This window comes from Aethalodelphis obliquidens, unplaced genomic scaffold, assembly GCF_003676395.1.
Source record: "Aethalodelphis obliquidens isolate GAN/ISIS:26980383/991018 unplaced genomic scaffold, ASM367639v1 scaffold7, whole genome shotgun sequence".
Lineage (NCBI taxonomy): Eukaryota > Metazoa > Chordata > Mammalia > Artiodactyla > Delphinidae > Aethalodelphis > Aethalodelphis obliquidens.
In genome coordinates this window covers 24,040,061-24,060,947 of record NW_020837951.1, presented here as the reverse complement: position 1 = coordinate 24,060,947, position 20,887 = coordinate 24,040,061, and the positions used below count along the sequence as shown (strand labels likewise).

At 41.7% G+C, this 20,887-nt stretch overlaps 1 protein-coding gene across 4 annotated transcripts in view; it reads right to left on the bottom strand.

Annotated features, from left to right (window-relative positions):
* The window catches only part of CTNNAL1 (catenin alpha like 1), a 53,837-nt gene extending 39,975 nt beyond the window's left edge, over positions 1 to 13,862 (bottom strand). For 3 of the 4 annotated variants that reach the window (XM_027105281.1, XM_027105282.1, XM_027105283.1), the window contains exon 1: positions 13,616 to 13,825. In XM_027105281.1, the coding sequence (XP_026961082.1) occupies positions 13,616 to 13,756 (141 nt within the window). In that variant the 5' untranslated portion in view covers positions 13,757 to 13,825. Of the gene's footprint in view, positions 1 to 13,615 lie in introns of all 4 variants that reach the window. The other variant, XM_027105280.1, reaches the window with a different exon arrangement.
* Positions 13,863 to 20,887: the final 7,025 nt, after the last annotated feature.

The following is a 20,887-nucleotide window of genomic DNA, read 5'->3' as shown; positions in this document are numbered from 1 at the left end:
TCTGACTTCTCAACTGACAAGAGGATTAAAGAAAATGATGTGGTATCATATTTAACATAGGACCCAGTTTAAGTACTCAGAGGCATATTATCATTAGCGCTCTTATTTAATCCTTACATACTATTCAAGATAAGAAAACTGAGGCTGAGTGAAATTAAGTACTTGGCTTACACAGCTAAGAAGCGGCCTGGTTTAGAATTTGAACCCAGGTTTATCTGACACCAAAGTCCACCCCATACTCTTTCCTTTAGTGGAGCTTTTCAATCTTCCTGGGTTTTTTGAGTGTTTTTGTTTTTAGAGGGAAAAATATTTTCTTCAAGATAAAATATTACCTAAAATTACTAGGTAGTCCATCAAAGAAGTATTTCTATGGTTGAATTTTGAGGATAACTATGGGTTATGGGAAGCAGGGAAACAAATATGAATACTATGAGCACCAGCTTAGTCCTTCTCCACACCTGATACATCCTAGGGAACTCTTAGTATCACCTGGAAAACAGAGAACTTGACCACCACTGACTGTTCCAAACAACCATGTTGCAAGAAACTCTGGAGAAAAGTTTAAGTTGTTTTTATTAAATCCTTTATAAAGTTTAGACTTTTCAATTGTAAAGAAAAGATCCTGCAATTAGGCTAAAGTACCAACTATTGTTCAGTTCTGAAACACACATTTTGCTTTCACTACAAGCATCCTCCCCAGTGCATAATTAGGTGTGGCTATCTTCCTTTTACTCAAAGCACTCTGCAAAATATTCAGTCCAAATACAGGTATGCATTTCAAATTGAATTTGGAGGAGCCAAGTCAATTTATAAAATTTCTTATTAAAAGGTCTATGTATGGGACTTCCCTGGTGGCGCAGTAGCTAAGAATCCACCTGCCAATGCAGGGGACACAGGTTCAAGCCCTGGTCCAGCTTGACCACAACAACTGAGCCTACGCTCTAAAGCCCGCAAGCCACAACTACTGAGCCCACGTGCCACAACTACTGAAGCCCGTGCACCTAGAGCCCGTGCTCTGCAACAAGAGAAGCCAACACAATGAAAAGCTCACGTGCCACAACGAAGAGTAGCCCCTGCTCACCGCAACTAGAGAAAGCCCGCACACAGCAATGAAGACCCAACACAGCCAAAAATAAATAAATAAAATAAATAAATTTATACACAAAAAAGGTCTATATATGTCCTAAAATTATTTTCAAACTTTTTAAAAGGGAGATCCAAAAAGTTATACATGTTGATTGTTTTTAAAAACGGGAAGGGGTAATATAGGAAAGCCCTAAGAAATAAAAGTGACCCATAATCCCACTACCTTGTGAGCAATTTGGCATAGTTCTTTTCAGTCGTGCTTTCTACATAGACATACTTAAACACAGTTTAACAAAAGTGAGACCAAACTTCCATTTCCTTATCAAGCAAAAAATAAAACTAGTTAACATTTAACATTAAGCACAACAGCAAACGCTATCTGATGTGCTTTACATCTACTGATTCAATCAATGCTTACACCTCTGTGAGGTAGATACTGTTACTACCCTCATCTTACAGATTAAAAACCTGAAATTTGAAAAGGTTAAGAATTTTCCCAAGGTCACAAAGGCAATAAGTTGCCTCTCAGTCGCTACACAGCCTCTTTCCTCCCAGGATTACGTTAAGAATCAGGGGAGGCGTGGCAAGTCCCACGGCTGAGTGCTCCCAGAGCTGGGGCCTGCTCCCCACATATGCCTGAAGGAGCTGCAGGGGCCATGGGCATAGGCAGAGAACCTTGCAGGATCTTACTTCCCAGGCCAGAGGTTGGGCCCAAGCTCCTATGGCGGGGGCTCCGAGTCCAAACCGCTGGACTAACAGAGAACCTCAGAGACCAGGGAATGTCAATCGGAGTGAAGCCTCCCAAAGGTCCTCATCTCAGCACCAAGACCCAGCTCAATCTAACTGCCTGCAAACTCCAGTGCTGGATGTCTCAGGCCAAACAACCAGTAAGACAGGAACACAGCACCACCCATCAAAAAAAAAAAAAAAAAAGAAAAGAAAAGAAAAGAAATGACAAAAAAAATATGTTACAGACAAAGGAGAAAGGTAAAAACCTACGAGACCAAATAAATGAAGACAAAATAGGGAACCTACCTGAAAAAGAATTCAGAGTAATGATAGTAAAGATGATCCAAAATCTTGGAAACAGAATGGAGAAAATACAAGAAACATTTAACAAGTATCTAAAAGAACTAAAGAGCAAACAATGATGAACAACACAATTACTGAAATTAAAAATATTCTAGAAGGAATAAATACCAGAATAACTAGGGCAGAAGAACAGATAAGTGAGCTGGAAGATAAAATGGTGGAAATAACTGCCAGGGAGCAGAATAAAGAAAAAAGAATGAAAAGAATTGAGGACAGTCTCAGAGACATTTGAGACAATATTAAATGTACCAACATTAGAATTATAGGGGTCCCAGAAGAAGAAGAGAGGGCTTCCCTGGTGGCACAGTGGTTGAGAGTCCGCCTGCCGATGCAGGGGATGCGAGTTTGTGCACTGGTCTGGGAAGATCCCACATGCCGCGGAGCGGCTAGGCCCATGAGCCATGGCCGCTGAGCCTGCACGTCCAGAGCCTGTGCTCTGCAATGGGTGAGGCCACAACAGTGAGAGGCCCGCATACCGCAAAAAAAATAGAAGAAGAAGAAGAGAAATAGAAAGGGTCTGAGAAAATATTGGAAGAGATTATAGTCCAAAACTTCCCTAACATGGTAAAGGAAATAGTCAATCAAGTCCAGGAAGCACAGGGAGTCCAATACAGAATAAATGCACAGAGAAACACACCAAGACACATATTAATCAAACTATCAAAAATTAAATACAAAGAAAAAATATCAAAAGCAGCAAGGGAAAAGCAACAAATAATATACAAGGGAATCCCCATAAGGTTATCAGTTGATTTTTCAGCATAAACTCTGTAAACCAGAAGGGATGACAGGACATATTTAAAGTGATGAAAGGGAAAAACTTACAACCAAGATTACTCTACCCAGCAAGGATCTCATTCAGATTCGATGGAGAAATTAAAACCTTTACAGACAAGCAAAAGTTAAGAGAATTCAGTAACACCAAACCAGCTTTACAACAAATGCTAAAGGAACTTCTCTAGCCAGGAAACACAAGAGAAGGAAATGACCTACAAAAACAAACCTGAAACAATTAAGAAAATGGTAACAGGAACATACATATCAATAATTACCTTAAATGTAAATGGATTAAATGCTCCAACCAAAAGACACAGACTGGGGCTTCCCTGGTGGCGCAGTGGTTGAGAGTCCGCCTGCCGATGCAGGGGACGCGGGTTCGTGCCCCGATCCGGGAGAATCCCACGTGCCGCGGAGCGGCTGGGCCCGTGAGCCATGGCCGCTGAGCTTGCGCGTCTGGAGCCGGTGCTCCGCAACGGGAGAGGCCGCAACAGTGAGAGGCCCGCGTACCGCAAAAAAAAAAAAAAAAAAAAAGACACAGACTGGCTGAATGGATACAAAAACAAGACCCATACATATGCTGTTTACAAGAGACCCACTTCAGACCTAGGGACACATACAGACCGAAAGTGAGGGGATGGAAAAAGATATTCCATGCAAATGGAAATCGAAAGAAAGCTGGAATAGCAATTCTCATATCAGACAAAATAGACTTTAATATAAAGACTATTACAAGAGACAAAGAAGGACACTACATAATGATCAAGGGATCAATCCAAGAAGAAGATAAAACAATTGTAAATATTTTTGCACCCAACACAGGAGTACCTCAATACATAAGGCAAATGCTAACAGCCATAAAATGGGAAATTGACAGTAACACAACAAAAGTAGGGGACTTTAACACTCCACTTTCACCAATGGCCAGATCATCCAAAATGAAAATAAATAAGGAAACACAAGCTTAAATGGCACATTAAACAAGATGGACTCAATTGATATTTATAGGACATTCCAACCAAAAGCAACAGAATATATTTTCTTCTGAAGTGCTCATGGAACATTCTCCAGGATAGACCATATCTTGGGTGACAAATCAAGCCTTGGTAAATTTAAGAAAACTGAAATCATATCAAGTATCTTTTCTGACCACAACGCTATGAGACTAGGTATCAATTACAGGAAAAAATCTGTAGAAAATACAAATACATGAAGGCTAAACAATAGGCTACTAAATAACCAAGAGATCACTGAAGAAATCAAAGAGGAAATCAAAAATTACCTAGAAACAAATGACAATGAAAACACGACAACCCAAAACCTATGGGACGCAGCAAAAGCAGTTCTAAGCGGGAAGTACAATCCTACCTCAAGAAACAAGAAACATCTCAAATAAACAACCTAATCTTACACCTAAAGCATTAGATAAAGAAGAACAAAAAAAAAAAACCCCAAAGTTAGCAGAAGGAAAGAAATCATAAAGATCATATCAGAAATAAGTGAAAAAGAAATGAAAGAAACAATAGCAAGTATCAATAAAACTAAAAGCTGGTTCTTTGAGAAGATAAACAAGATTGATAGACCATTAGCAAGACTAATCAAGAAAAAAAGGGAGAAGAATCAAATCAACAGAATTAGAAATGAGAAAGAAGAAGTAATAACTGACACTACAGAAATACAAAGGATCATGAGAGACTACTACAAGCAACTATATGCCAATAAAATGGACAACCTGGAAAAAATGGACAAATTCTTAGAAAAACACAACCTTCCGAGACTGAACCAGGAAGAAATAGAAAATATAAACAGACCAATCACAAGCACTGAAATTGAAACTGTGATTAAAAATCTTCCTACAAACAAAAGCCCAAGACGAGATGGCTTCACAGGCAAATTCTATCAAACATTTACAGAAGAGCTAACACCCTTCCTTCTAAAACTCTTCCAAAATATAGCAGAGGGAGATGGAGAAAACTATAAGACATTGATGAAAGAAGTTAAAGATGATACAAACAGATGGAGAGATATACCATGTTCTTGGATTGGAAGAATCAACATAGTGAAAATGACCATATTACCCAAAGCAATCTACAGATTCAATGCAATCCCTATCAAACTACCAATGGCATTTTTCACAGAACTAGAATAAAAAATTGCACAATTGGTATGGAAACACAAAAGACCCCGAATAGCCAAAGCAATCGTTTTTGCGGTACGCGGGCCTCTCACTGTTGTGGCCTCTCCCGTTGTGGAGCACAGGCTCCGGACGCACAGGCTCAGCAGCCATGGCTCACGGGCCCAGCCGCAGTGGGATCCTCCTGGACCAGGGCACGAACCTGTGTCCCCTGCATCAGCAGGTGAACTCTCAACCACTGCGCCACCAGGGAAGCCCCGCCAAAGCAATCTTGAGAAAGAAAAACGGAGCCAGAGGAATTCAGACTATACTACAAAGCTACAGTAATCAAGACAGTATAGTACTGGCACAAAAACAGAAATATAGATCAATGGAACAGGATAGAAAACCTAGAGATAAACCCAGGCACATATGGTCACCTTATCTTTGATAAAGGAGGTAAGAATATACAATGGAGAAAAAACAGACTCTTCAGTAAGTGGTGCTGGGAAAACTGGACAGCTACATGTAAAAGAATGAAAATAGAATACTTCCTAACACCATACACAAAAATAAACTCAAAATGGATTAAAGACCTAAATGTAAGGCCAGACACTATCAAACTCCTAGAGCAAAACATAGGCAGAACACTCTATGACATAAATCACAGCAAGATCCAGTTTGACTCACCTCCTAGAGAAATGGAAATAAAAATAAACAAATGGGGCCTAATGAAACTTAAAAGCTTTTGCACAGCAAAGGAAACCATAAACAAGACCAAAAGACAACCCTCAGAATGGGAGAAAATATTTGCAAATGAAGCAAGTGACAAAGGATTAACCTCCAAAATTTACAAGCAGCTCATGCAGCTCAATAACAAAAAAACAAACAACCCAATCCAAAAATGGGCAGAAGACCTTAATAGATATTTCTCCAAAGAAGATAATACAGATTGCCAACAAACACATGAAAGAATGCTCAACATCACTAATCATTAGAGAAATGCAAATCAAAACTACAATGAGATATCATCTCACACCGGTCAGAATGGCCATCATCAAAAAATCTAGAGACAATAAATGCTGGAGAGGGTGTGGAGAAAAGGGAACTCCCTTGCACTGTTGGTGGGAAGGTAAATTGATACAGCCACTATGGAGAACGGTATGGAGTTTCCTTAAAAAACTAAAAATAGAACTATCATATGACCCAGCAATCCCACTACTGTGCATATACCCTGAGAAAACCATAATTCAAAAAGAGTCATGTACCACAATGTTCATTGCAGCTCTATTTACAATAGCCAGGACATGGAAGCAACCTAAGTGTCCATCAACGATGAATGGATAAAGAAGATGTGGCACATATTTACAATGGAATATTACTCAGCCATAAAAAAAATGAAACTGAGTTATTTGTAGTGAGGTGGATAGACCCAGAGTCTGTCATACAGAGTGAAGTAAGTCAGAGAAAAACAAATACCATATGCTAACACATATATATGGAATCTTAAAAAAAAAATGGTTCTGATGAAGCTAGGGGCAGGACAGGAATAAAGGCACAGACATAGAGAATGGACTTGAGGATATGGGGAGGGGGAAGGGTAAGCTGGGATGAAGTGAGAGAGTGGCACTGACATACATACACTACCAAATGTAAAACAGACAGCTAGTGGGAAGCAGCGGCATAGCACAGGGAGATCAGCTCGGTGCTTTGTGACCACCTAGATGGGTGGGATAGGGAGGGTGGGAGGGAGATGCAAGAGGGAGGGGATATGGGTATATATGTATGCATATAGCTGATTCACTCTGTTATACAGCAGAAACTAACACAACATTGTAAAGCAATTATACTCCAATAAAGACGTTAAAAAAAAAAATCAGGAGACTGACAGCTGGTAAAATTGCCTTGAATGTGCCAAATAAAATTTTAGCTATTATTCTGCAAAAATAGGAGGCATATTAAATTGGGAGTCACAACCTAGAGTTGCCCTAACACCAGAGTGTAGAGAATGTCTGAATGAACTGGAAAAGAGGGCAGAGAAGGTATCCCATGGGGAAGAAAGAGGATCTGATATATTGAAGAACTCTCCTGTGGAATAAAAGAGTAAGCACCCGGACCTACTTGATACCTTCTAACAAAGGGTGTCAAGAAGTTCTCATCGCCGACAAAGTATAGCCTAGCAGTTAAGAGCATGAATTCTGGCGTCACTCTGCCTGGGTTTGAGTTCTGGCTCTGTCATATGATTATATAGCAAGTTATCTAACCTTTCTGTGACTCAGTGTTCTCATCTGTAAAAACAGGAGTAATAACAGTACCCATCTCATAAGGTCATTGTGGAGAATAAATTAGTATATGTAAATAAAGTACTTAGAATAGTGTCTGGTATTTAGTAAGCATTACATAATGATTAGATATTGCCCTTTTCACATTTCTAGAATCTCTGTTCTTTCCCCTTGTTTGTGATGTTATTCTTATTTTCTAGAATAACTGACAGTAATCTCTTGATTGAAATGGATTATCTTAGTTTACTTATTTTGTGGGAAGATAAGAAAGCAAGTGAAGACCCAGGGAGAAAAAAAAAAAAAAAGGTAGGCCAGATAAAAGAACAAAGCTTTATTTAATTCCCTGGGACCTGAAAAACAAGGGAGTCAGCCCAGGAGAGAGAAGTTCATCCCTGGGCTTAACTCATTAGTAAATTCTCAAAATTATTAGATAGAAAAATCAGCTAATCAGCTATAGCAACCAGTATGGAAGAAAACACACCGAATCATGAGGAGGTCTTTAAAAGCAGGAAAAAGGGCACTTTCACTCTCTTTATACACTATTTATGTGTTTTTCCTTTGCAATTAAAAACACATATATTCACATACACAAATCAGCAGAGTCCCATATGTATTCATCTCCAACTTAGTGAGACAAAGATCCTAAGAAGCTTCCAGGACAACGCAGAGAGAAATGGGAAGACAGGGGAGCTACCCTGGAGATTAATTAAAGGGTCTGTATTACGGTGAGTGAAGTAAATCTATCACAGACAGGAAAAGACTAGTGGGTGGTAGAATAACATTCCACACCAGGGTGGAGCTGTGTGGCAGATATCCCTCTTCCCTTCCTTGGATAAAAGCATTGTAAGACTGGGAGTGGGAATTTTGACAGGAAGAATAAAGTGATTATTAAAGAAGGTGGGGAGCTGCTCTGTAGAAAATGTGCTTGCGACTTAGCCCAGGGCTTTTAAAAAATCATCTGAATTAGGAAATATACAACAAATGAGCGTATAGAACATGTATGTATACCATTTAAAGAAATGAAAGGAAGACATAACAAACCTACCACCAAGCTTAAGAAAACATTAGCAGCACCTCTGACAACCCATGCGCCCTGGGGGCCCCTCCCTTTCTACATCACCCCCTCATCCCCCGCCCCAGAGGAAACCACTGCTCTGATTCTGTGCTCATCATTCCCTTATTATAACTATTGCATATGTTATATCCTTAAATGATGTATGGTTTTGTTTTGCCTGTTTTGAACCTTTAATTTTTTTTCCTTAACATTATGCTTTTGAGATTCATCCATATTGATAATTATAGCTATGGTTTATTCATTTCACTGCTGCATAGTATCTCGTATGAACTTAGCACATTTTATTTAAACATCCTACTGCTAAAAGACGTTTGGGTAGTTTCCAGTTTGGAGCCATTAGAAGTAAAAAGACTATCAACATTCCAATCTATGTCTCTAATACACGTGCAGGATTTTCTCTAGGGGTATGGATTTAACAGTGAAATTCCTGGGCCTTAGGTAATACCCACCTTGAACTTTATTACATCAAACTGGTTTCCAAAACTGTTGTACTATTGACATTTCCATCAACTCCACATTCCTCACCAACACTTGTTCTCACTGCAGCTTTAACTTATACTTCACTGACTTCTAATAAAGTTGAGCATCTTTTCACATATCTTTTAGACATCTGTTTCCTCTTCTACAAGATGAGTATTCATTTTACCAATTTTTAATGGGTAATCTTATTTTTGATTCATTGGAGTCCTTTATTTATCCTGGGTGCTACCAATCATTTGTTGGTTATTTGTGTTGCAATCATATTCTCCCACTTTAAGGCTTATCCTTTCAACTTTGATGAACAAAGATTCTCCATTTTTTTTTTTATTTATTATATTTTTACTTTTGGTTGCCTTGGGTCTTTGTTGCGGTGTGCGGGCTTCTCATTGTGGTGGCTTCTCTTGTTGTGGCGCATGGGTTTAGGTGGTCCACGGCATGTGGGATCTTCCCAGATCAGGGCTCAAACCCATGTCCCCTGCATTGGCAGGCAGATTCTTAACCACTGTGCCAACAGGGAAGTCCAATTCTCCATTTTAATGGAGCAAATGTATTAATTTTTGCTTAGGGTTTATACTTTCAGTGTATTAAGAAATCTTTTCCCACCGTGAGGTGGTGAAGATATTGCCCAATTTTTTTCCCTAAAAGTGTTTTAAGTTTTTTCCTTTCATATTGATATTTTTAATCCATTTGGAATTGGGATTCAATATCATGTGTTTCTATTCAGATAACCAATTGTTCCCATTTTTTAAAAAGTTCTTCCTTTCCCCACTGACGAGCAGTGCCAATTCTGTGAATTATCAAGTTTCTGTATACGTGTGGATCTGTTTCTAGATTCTCTATTCTGTTTCACTAGTCTATTTGTCCATCTCTGTTCTTAGACCCACATTGTCTTAATCACTCTAGCTTTATAATAAGACTTGAAATCTGGTAGAGCAAGTCCACCCACCTTGTTTCTCTTCTGGCTATTCTTGGCTATTTGCTCTTTCATACAAATTTTAGAATTACTTTTATCAAATTCTACTAAAAAAAATCCTGTTGAAATTTTCATTGGAATTGCATTAAATTTACATATCAATAGGGGAAATTGATATGTAAATAATATCAAGTCAATCTAGCCAGGAGCATGGTACTTTTCTCCCATTTATTTAGCTCTACTTTGGCTTTCCATAAACTTTTTAAATTTTCTTCATGAAGTTTAGCCTCTCTTTTGTTATACACATATATACACATATTTTGCTGTCAGTTTTATTCTAACTGGTATCATGTTTTAGGATGACTTTTCTGTTTGTTATTAGAAAGAAAAGCAGTTGACTTTAGAAGCCTACATTCAATGAACTTACTAAACTTCCTAACTTTTATAATTTATTTGTAGACTCCAGTTTTCTATGTAGATAATTATATTTTGATTTTTCCTTTCCTACCTTTATACCTTTCGCTTCTTGTCTTGTTCCACTGGTTACGATTTACAGTACAATTGAATAGAAGCTATGAGAGCAGATATCCCTCCTCTCGCTTCTAGTTTAAAGGAAATGTTTTTGGGTTTTGTTTGTTTGTTTGTTTTTGTTTTTTTTGCGGTATGCGGGCCTCTCATTGCTGTGGTGGCCTCTCCCGTTGCAGAGCACAGGCTCCGGACATGCAGGCTCAGCGGCCATGGCTCACGGACCCAGCTGCTCCACGGCATGTGGGATCTTCCCAGACCAGGGCACGAACCCGTGTCCCCTGCATCGACAGGCGGACTCTCAACCACTGTGCCACCAGGGAAGCCCCGGAAATGTTTATTTTAAATTTGACTTGTTGCTGTGATGTTAACTATAGGTTTTCTGTAGGTACTCTTTATCAGGTTAAGGAAGTTTTCTTCTATTACTAGTTTACTATGTGCTCCTTATCATGATTAGAAGTTGAATTTAACTGAAGCTATTCTGCATCTATTGCTAAGAACATGGATCTCTTCTAATATGTAAACGCAGAAAATTGTATATATATATTTGTCTAATACTGATGCTGCATTCCTAGAATAAGGCCATTGAACCCAGAACTTTTTACCTGGAGAGTCAGAAGAGGTTAAATGATATCAGAGTAGAAACTCTGCTTAAAACTGACTAAGCGGTACAAGGCTAGCCCTACTTGTTCACCTCAAGACCCTGTCTCCTCGAGGGCATTGTTGCTGACTCATCCACACCTGCTCTGAGCTCTTAGAGCATTTACTACGGATGATGCTCATCTGACACTTGCCATGTGCTATTCTGTACCTGCCCCGTCTCCCAACTAGAATACAAGTCCCACAGAGTAGCAACTAGAAAGCTTACAACAAATGCTTGCCTGAAAAGCTTAAACTTATTCTTGTGGATATGGTGGTAAAACATGAGTTGGATAATAACGCCGTATCCTTAGAAAATGAGACTCCTGGACATGAGTTTTCTAGAGAGCTGCACTTTAATCCACTAACACTCACTAAAACTTAAAAATCATTCTAAACTGTATTTCACACTTAACTGCTTTGTGAGTGTTCTGGCCATGCTTTATATATTTCTTGATTTTAAGCATAAGCTAACTTTTTTGTTGTTGAGTACAGTTAATCATTAGGAATATCAGTTATAATAATGCTAAAGATACAGCTGTGGACACATACTGTGTGGAATGCAGAACCTCAGCTATGGCCCTGAATGAGTCTTTAACAGGGAAGGAAAAGAAAAAAAAAAAAGCTGGCATTTTCCCCCTTTGGCATTGACCTCTAGTTAACTCTCAGCAGCCAATTCACATTTCCTCCTCCACTCTCCTACTCTCTCCACCCTCTCTTACCCCAGAATTACACAATGCAGAACTCTAGGATACATTTCTAGCAGTGATACTGTGAAAAGTTACCATTTCTCCAGATTACAACAACCTTCCAGCTTGTTTTTCCACTGTGGACTCTCTTCTCTGTACCTACTACTGGCTGACCTCATCACCGCCCCTAATCTCTAGGGAGAACAAATATGGTGTAGCTAACAGCACAGACTCTGGGACCAGGCTGCCTGGATTCAAACTCCAGTTCAACATTTACAGGTGAAAATCCCACTACAAGTCACTTAACCTCATTATTCCTAGTTTCCTCATTCATATAATGAGAATAAACATATCTCTACCTCACAAGATTGTTATGAGAATTAAATGAATATGTATAAAGTGCTTAGAACACGGCCTAGCGCATAGTAAGCATTATATCTGGATTGTTAAAAAAAAGAAAAATGGATAAAATACCACTCTCTTAACTCTCTCTCTTAAAACTACTCCAGTATTTTTCATTTTGTGTTGTGGTTGTGTTGGTGGTGGTAGTGGTATTCTTTTGTGGGAGGGGCAGTGCAGACATCACTAACTAATCCTCAACTCATCCCACCTGTCAGTGCTTCTTTCAGACCTGGAAGGGAAGGAGGATGGGGAGTGTCAAGGTTATTCATTCACTGTTCTGTTAGCCAGGCTAAAATGAGCACAGGTGAAGAAAATGGGGCTGTTTATTTAATCAGCATAACAGGAATCTAGGGACATGTACCACTGCTGTTTTCAAATATCTGCAGGGCTGGGATGGAGAACAGATAGCATTGGAAATTCTATGCAATAGCTACAGGCTCCCCATCACTGAGCATGTTTAAGCAGGGGACTGGTGACCAGGTGTGAAGGATGCTGTAAGAATTTTTAAATTTAGCATCAGATAACCTTTAAGATTCCTTCTACCTGTAAAATCTTGGCAATGCTAACGTGAAGCATCAAGATGTTAACAGTCTTGCTGTGAGTCACACATCCAACGAGCTCCTGAAGGCACAGAATTCTTCACTTCCCACAGTGCTTAGCACATCACAACAGATCTAGGTGAGGAATTCCAGCCCGGAGGCTGCGTAAACTCGGCTCACAGTAACAAAAACTTCTCTAAAGCTACGCGCATCAATTAGCTGATTCCAGACTTCTGTTGGGACCAATAAATTCAATAAAGCATACATTCCCAAATGGGATTTGGCAAAAAGATGTGTACCCGAATTAACTATCAGACGGTCCTTCACTTCACCCTTCCGAGGCCGGACAAAAGCCAGCTGAAGTGAGCAGACAGGTTAAGGTGAAGGGGCCGGGTGGCCCGGGGTGAACGGGCGACTGGCGAGCCGACTCACACTCCGGGGAAAGGGACAAAGGCCTAGGGGAAAGGAGAGCACGCTGGACTTGGAGGCCGGCAGCAACGCCCCAGCCAGACTGGCCACGGTCCGGGTTTGGACTGGAGGTGCAAAGGTGTGCGGGCAGTGGGTTAAAGAGCGGCAGCGAGGAGGGCCCCTAAGCTCCAACGTAGCCCCCGCGGGGGTCCCCTCTGCCCCCGGGGAGCTGGCCTCGGGGAGCCGGGGGCCACCGGTGCTGCAGCCCCGAGGAGGATCCTGTGGGGAGGCAGGGCGGCGCACCTGTGGCCGGCACTCAGGTCCTCACGGGGCTCCCCGCCCCGCAGCCTCCGCTGCTGCTCAGCCCACTTGGCCCCGCAGCCGGATTTCGGATGGTCCCTACTCCCGCCGCCTCAACCAAGGCCAGTCCTCAAGCCCCAGACAAGCGGTCCGACACTGACGCCGGAGTCCTGGCGCGGAATGTGGGGCAGCGGCTGCCTCCCGCCCGGCCCGGCCCCTGCCGCGAGAGCGACCGCCGCCATCGCGGGCCGCGGCCGGAGGGAGACGCAGGGGCCGCGCGCGCGCGCCGCTTTACCTGAGAAACCAGCGGGAGCAGCGTCTGCTCCACTGAGCGAGTTTTGATCTCGAGTCCGGAGTCGAAGGCGAGGCCAAACGGGCCGGAGCCGTGCACTGCCCCGGCGGCGGCACCGCCGGCCGGGCCCGGAGAGGCGGCCATGGCCCTCAGCCCGTCGCGGAGCCCGGACGCCGTGCCGCTGCGGACCCGCCACCCGCCAGCCTGCTTGCACTCCGCAGCTGCGATGCACCCGCGCCGCCCGAGGCACCACCCCGCCGGGCCCGCCCCCAGCACGGGCCCGCCCACTCTCCGCCTCCAAGCGCCCCAGTCTGGAGTCCGCCCTGCAGCCCCACCCCCTAACCCTGGCCCCGCCCCTTCTGTCCTCTGTCCCCAATCCCCATCCTGTCTCTCTCAGATCATTCCTTAGTGGGTTCCGCACACGTCTCGCCCCCTCTAGAACAGAGAAACAAGATACCTGAGGGCGTTCCACGGCCACGTGGCCTCTTACCAGGGCAAAGACATCCATGCCCAGCGAAGCTTCCCATGATCCCCAGAAGTGGCTCGTCCTAACTCCGAATTCCCCGCGATTACTGGAAGCTGCGCTGGAATTGAAACTAACTGGTAGACCGGGACCAGAGTCAAGCCTATAGGGAAGGGCTTTTACCATAAGACGGGAATTCTACAGGTTATAGTCTTTCTGGAGCTTCTCGAGAAGGTCCCATTTCCCCCTTCCACCCTGCTCTTTTCCTAACTGTATCTTTCTCACAATTTCAGCTGGACTGAAGATGAAACTTTTGATAATGCAATCATTTAAGGAGTATCTGGGTACCCGGCAAGAAAACACTGATTTGGGTATCTTCAGGCTACTGTTCAGAATTACTCTTCAAAAGGAAATTAAATAGAACATATGGAAAAACTTCACCTCTGCTCAACACTATTACTTTTTAAAACTACTTTTGCCCTCATGCCTAGCGCAGAGCAGTTTCTCAACAGCTGTTCAGTAACTGAAGATCATTAGTGTGTAACTCTGACTAAACTCACTTAAGGGTAAGGCTAAGAATCAAGGAGCCCCTGTGTGATGGAGATGGGAGAACTGGACACCTGTGACCCTAAAGTTTCCAGAAGCAAACCCAGGGGAGGCTGACAGAAGCACACACCCTGTGAAAGGGTCCTAGGCTTACGCAACAGACTGAGAAGCATGAAGAAATATTTTGTGAACTAGCATATTTGCCAATAAGAAACTATCAAGAGTAGAAAACAATCTGAATCTGAGGCTGGCTAGCCCACCCCTTACACCTTTGCCAGGATCATTTCCTCCATCTATAACGTCAGATTGATGAGCTGAATACCACACCAGCTCGAGGTGTCAGAAAGCTCTTTCCCAAGCACTGTTGAGACGTGTTTTAAAATACCTCCACTTGGGGTTCAGCTCCATCTGCTACTGCTGCATAGATTATCTTTGCTATTGAAGATAGCCATACCTTAGGTTTGTTTTCTTCATGCAAAACATGTGGTTCTTTCATCCAACTTTCTTTTCATTTTTGTTTTTTTGTTGTTGTTGTTGTTGTTTTGAGGTACACGGGCCTCTCACTGCTGTGGCCTCTCCCGTTTGCAGAGCACAGGCTCCGGACGCGCGGGCTCAGCGGCCATGGCTCACGGGCCCAGCTGCTCCGCGGCATGTGGGATCTTCCCGGACTGGGACACAAACCCGCGTGCCCTGCATCGGCAGGCGTACTCTCAACCACTGCGCCACCAGGGAAGCCCCCTAAAGAGGTGTGGGGTTTTTTTTTTGTTGTTTTTTTGCGGTACGCGGGCCTCTCACTGTTGTGGCCTCCCCCGTTTGCAGAGCACAGGCTCCGGACGCGCAGGCTCAGCGGCCATGGCTCACGGGCCCAGCCACTCCGCGGCATGTGGGATCTTCGCGGACCCGGGCACGAACCCGTATCCCCTGCATAGGCAGGCGGACTCTCAACCACTGCGCTAGCAGGGAAGCCCTCAACTTTCTTTTCATTTGAGTCTCACTCCCCAGCCACCCACCTCATCACTTCCTTATCTACCACAAAGCCACCTTCCCCTGGGCTCTGAGGGTCCCAGCCTTAGCCTTGGACCCTTTCACCTCTTTAAGGTGCTCAGCACCCACTCCACAGGTACATCTTCCCTTATGTAAGTTGCCCATATTTCATAAAAATTCAGTGTCGGCATTGGTGTCAAAGAAAAGGCAAGATATAAGGCCTAAGAGATGGATGTATTCGTGAAAGTTTGACTTCACTGAAGACCAAATTTCTCCACAGAAATGAAACTAAGTTTACCACCTGATTCATTCAACACAGTAATTTTATTTCAAAATATAAATATTTTACATTTACAAAGATGTTACATCAGTCGGTTGTCAAAGCAAGTTAAAGCTAAGAAACAGTTTGTGAGAATAAAGATGTATTGTTGTATTTGAATAATCTTTTTTTTACCTTCAAACCATTTCTACTTTGCCTGAGAATGCAAAGATGATACATTTTCCAGAAGTTACATAAGCAATTAAAACTATATATCCAATCTTGGTTTCAAAATCAATGGTATTTGAAATACACTCCAATCACCTAGACAAGTGGCACTGCAAAGCACAAAGAAGGGTTTTCTTTGGGATAACTACAATTGGAGTTACACTTTCTGGGTCACTGCCATAAAAAATAGTATTTGATAAGAAGCCAAAATGATGTTTAAGATCTGCTTCCATACCTTTCATAGTAAAATATGAAGCTAGAAGAAAAAGTAAGAAACCAGGTGTGGAGTAAAGAATTCTGGACTTGGAGTCAGAAGCTCTGCAACTGAATTCTGGCTCCATCATTTTGTGGTATAAACTTAAGGGGAAAATCACAAAAACCTTTCTGAGCCTCCAGTGCCTCATCTGATAATACTTACACCTGCCTGTCTCACAGGGTTGTTATGAAAGCATTCTGAAAACTATAAAGTGCGACACAAAAAAGCATTATTAAAATGTAATATCAATATATCACCACTGTATTTGCACAATAATTGATCTTTGAAAAACTTTCAAAACCAAAACACAAATACTGATTCTACACACCACAGGTAGAAAAGAATCTCTGTACTTGATGTATAGCTCTGAATGGCAAATACGTTTTCTTTCTGGCATCTCACTAAACTTTGAGATATATTACGGTTTACATGGTGGATGTACCATTCAGAATTCCATTAGGGATGTCTTCTAAAAGACCTGTAAACTTTTGAGAGTCATGTTTCCCAAAGGACACGGAGTCCTTTGAGCTGCTCTGAGAAAAGGAGGATGGGGCGCAGTTTAAGGTCAAATAAGTCTCGTAAACACAGTCTTTGTCCCCTTATAAATTCACAATATATAAGAGCACATTAAAAACTCTTCGAAGTCCTACAGAAAGGAAACAAACTCAGCATTCCTCAATTTTAACTGAGCTTGGAGTCCCCACCCCCCCCACCCCACATACACTTTTGTTCTCTTGTAACATCTAATAACATCCCTTGCAACTACTGCTATAAGGAACACATTTTTCCAAAAGCTACTCAACTACAAGAGGAAGGGAAGAGAAGTAGAACAATGGGCTGGGAGAAAAGAACTTACTCTGCTCTGAATTGTTACTGACTGGTCAGAAAAGACACTTTAACCTGTGGATTTGTTTCCTTCTCTAGAAAATGACAGGATCACCTAATTAGATAAGGCTCATCTGGCGTAGAATTCCTATGACTCCAGGATGCAGGCAGAACATCTTGATTTGTAATTCTCTTGATTATTTTTGAACTACCAAAAAAATTAACTGTTCAGTGGTTTCACATAGCATTCATATTTTTTGCAGATCCTCAATAAGTTAATGAAATGAATATATTTTAATGGCAAAATGGGTAAAGACAAGAAATACATAAAAAACAAAGAAATACTTGTTCTTGGCGGGAACTAGCATTTGGAAGTATGTTGCCAGAGGCTATAGTTCAACTGCGAAATGCCTAGTCTAATACTTTTGTAAGGATCTTGGAAGACACTTAGAGGAGACTGTAGGGGTTTTCCTATAAACCTTGAGGTTGAAAGCTCTGGATAACTCACCTAAAATTACTTTGCTCTAATCTAACCCCTCATAGCCTGAATTTCTGAGCATTTCTTGCTCAATAGTGACACAGCCTGAAGCTCTAAATACAACCAAAGTGGGAACTAGGGGTACTAGCAAGTCCTGATGGGTCACAATGGGTTCTTGTTAAGACCAAGGCTAGCCAGAGGACCTCATGTGCAAGCCCTTTAATGGAATAAACGGCTATTTCCAAAGCTACTTAGTTTGTTTAAATAACACTTCTTGGGTATCAAGAGTCAATTTGCACCAGTCTCAGAAGTCAAGGGAAAACTCTGCCAGCTAACCACCTCTAATGGAAATGCGTGTTAAGAATCCTTGCAAACTTAAGAATAAATAAAATTGGTATCTAAGGCAGTCTGGCAGAGATCACTTCCAGAAACAGAGAGTGTGATAGGAATTTTGGAACTGAAGCTGGACTTACATGACATGGAGTTTATCTGAAAATCCCGTGCGTCGTTCTCAGAAAAGAGAGGAACATACTGTGTGGGGAGATCTTATCCCCTCCATTCAGTTTATAATTGAGTAGTGAATGTGACCTTCAAACTCATCTTTAATAAAGCTACAAAATGCAGGACATTGTGACAGGATTTCTGTACTATGTTTTTGCTGAAGCTACTTCTACTTCATCAATGCATTATCTGTTCCTAAGGAAGCTTCTTTCTGGGTCAAATCCTGAGAATCACCTCTGAGACTCGAGCTTGAAACTCCTACTTTTTCATATCATTTGATCTCAATGCCTTATGAAGATCTGTAAAACCTCCTCACTGTATCTGAGGGGGCATGTTCTCTCTGTTTCTGAGGGTTCCAGGAACACCTCCCCCAGCTGCAGGGACTTCAAGTCCTTAGGCTGTTGCTGGAGTACTGGGGCAGTTCAAGTTTCCTGACAGGACTGGGGAGTGCTCTGGGGCACCTCTGCTCCTGATACTTCAGGGTGATACTACATCACTGCTAATTTTGGCAGCTCTAAACTATTCTCTTAGGGCTCAGAGTCCCCCTCTAAGGACCTGGTATTCACACTACCAGCAAGAGCCATATATTACCTCAAATTTATATTTTTGCAATATCACTTTACAGAGCTAAAAGCACTTTGGAAGAACATAATTTGTATATGCACACTAACTTACTGTGCATAGTGTTTGCCTCTCATAAATACGTGCTAATCACAGCTGTAAACTTATCAGTATACCGTTAACAAAAACAAACCTGATTTCTTTCTTAATACTTTTAAAGCAAAATTTTTAATTTTAGCAATACACATGATCTGGCTAAGATTTAAGGTGAGAGAAGGCCTTCTTATGAATTATCCCCTACAGCACCCTGTACAGTGCCTGGCATAGAACCTAGAGTCTGGCAAACTCTCAACCAATGTTCTACTGAATGAATGAATGAACAAGTGATTAAAGAAAAGAATGAGTTACTTAGTGCCACTTAGTGCCAAATGTAACACTTGGTGGAATACCAGATTGTAATTGTTGAAGGATTCACAGGAAATATATGAGATCTGTACAGTCTACTCTACAGACAGAGACCTCAAGGTAGCCTCTTTCCTAGATGGAGTTTTTCTGAAGTAATATCAGAATAAATTTAAAGTAATTATCATTAACTATGCTTCTTAATGAGAAGATGTTTTAGAAAAATATGATTTCTACTTTTAAATGTTTTCCAAAAATGAAATCTTTGTTACTTAAGAACTCTTTCTCCTCCATACTCCTTTGGGGGCAGAGAAAGAGCCTGAAGATTGTTTTACACAGTGGAAAGGGCACAAAGCTAAGAGCTGGGTTCTAGTCCCAGCCCTGTCATTAACCCTAGGACAAGTCTATGCGATAGAACAGGACACCTATTCTACCTCATAGCACTGGAAAAATTGTGTAAGATATTAAAAGAAACACTACAATATAGCAGAGTTGGCAGAGTGTGGAGTCAGAAAGATCTGAGGTCCAATTTTACTAAACTTCACGACTTTTGAGTTGGTCACTTCTGAACCTTACCTTCCCCATCTGTGTGAAACTGTTGCAAAATAATGTGAAGCTATATGAAAACTGATGTGAAGTGCTTGTGAAATAATATGTGCAAAAAGACTTTGTCAAATGTAGAGCACTATGCTGGTTATTGTGATATCTGAGATATTTTAAAAGTCATAATTTAATTCAACAAGCATTCATCTAGAGTCTATGTGCGGGCTTCCCTGGTGGCGCAGTGGTTGAGAGTCCGCCTGGCTGATGCAGGGGACATGGGTTCGTGCCCCGGTCCGGGAAGATCCCACATGCCGCGGAGCGGCTGAGCCCATGAGCCATGGCCGCTGGGCCTGCGAGTCCGGAGCCTGTGCTCCGCAACGGGAGAGGCCACAGCAGTGAGAGGCCCGCGTACCGCCAAAAAAATAAAACAAAAAAAAAGAGTCTATGTGCAAGGCACTGTGCTAAGTGATGGGAAAATACTACACAGATATAAAATTTTACTGCTAATAAAACTAATTGGTCAAATTCCAAATAGTGAAACAGGGATACTTTTAATGATCGGAGCACTGCTGCCCGAGATTTTTTTCTTAAAACATTTGGAAAGAAAAACATTACAACATGAATTCTATCATACTGTTATCATTAATAGCAGCTTAATAAGTATTTAATTTCAATGTGGTCAGCCAAGTTTAAAAAATTTGGCAATAGAGCAGTAGCGGATGGAGGGAGAAGGGGAGGAAGAGCTTCAGTCTTTCTGTGGTCTCCTGTGGTTGTAACATACAACTAACTGAACTTCAAATAAGCCACCTGCCCTTACACTGAAGATTTGCTCTTCCTTACAGAGAGGACCATACACTGTGGAAGAAGGGAGAAGACTCATTTTTCCCGCTCAGGCAACTACATTCTCAAAAGTGAAAGCCCTCTTCATGGAAAAGTGACTGTCACAGAAAAGTTTAAAGACAGATTTCTTAAAACAGGAGAAAACTACACTGTATACAGCAGGTAGTTTAGGACTCTTTAAAAAACTTTATAAATACATATTGTAATATACATAACCAAAGTGGGAAAATTTCAAGCCATGGTACCAGTTTATAAACTGAAACTTTTCAAGCCATCTTAGCAACAGTTAAGTGAGTAAACCACATTTCTGAGCTCCAAAGCTGTGCTTTAAAATGCAAAGCACAGCAAGTCCTCTCTTGTTCGGGCATTCTGTATGGAAGGCTGGGAGG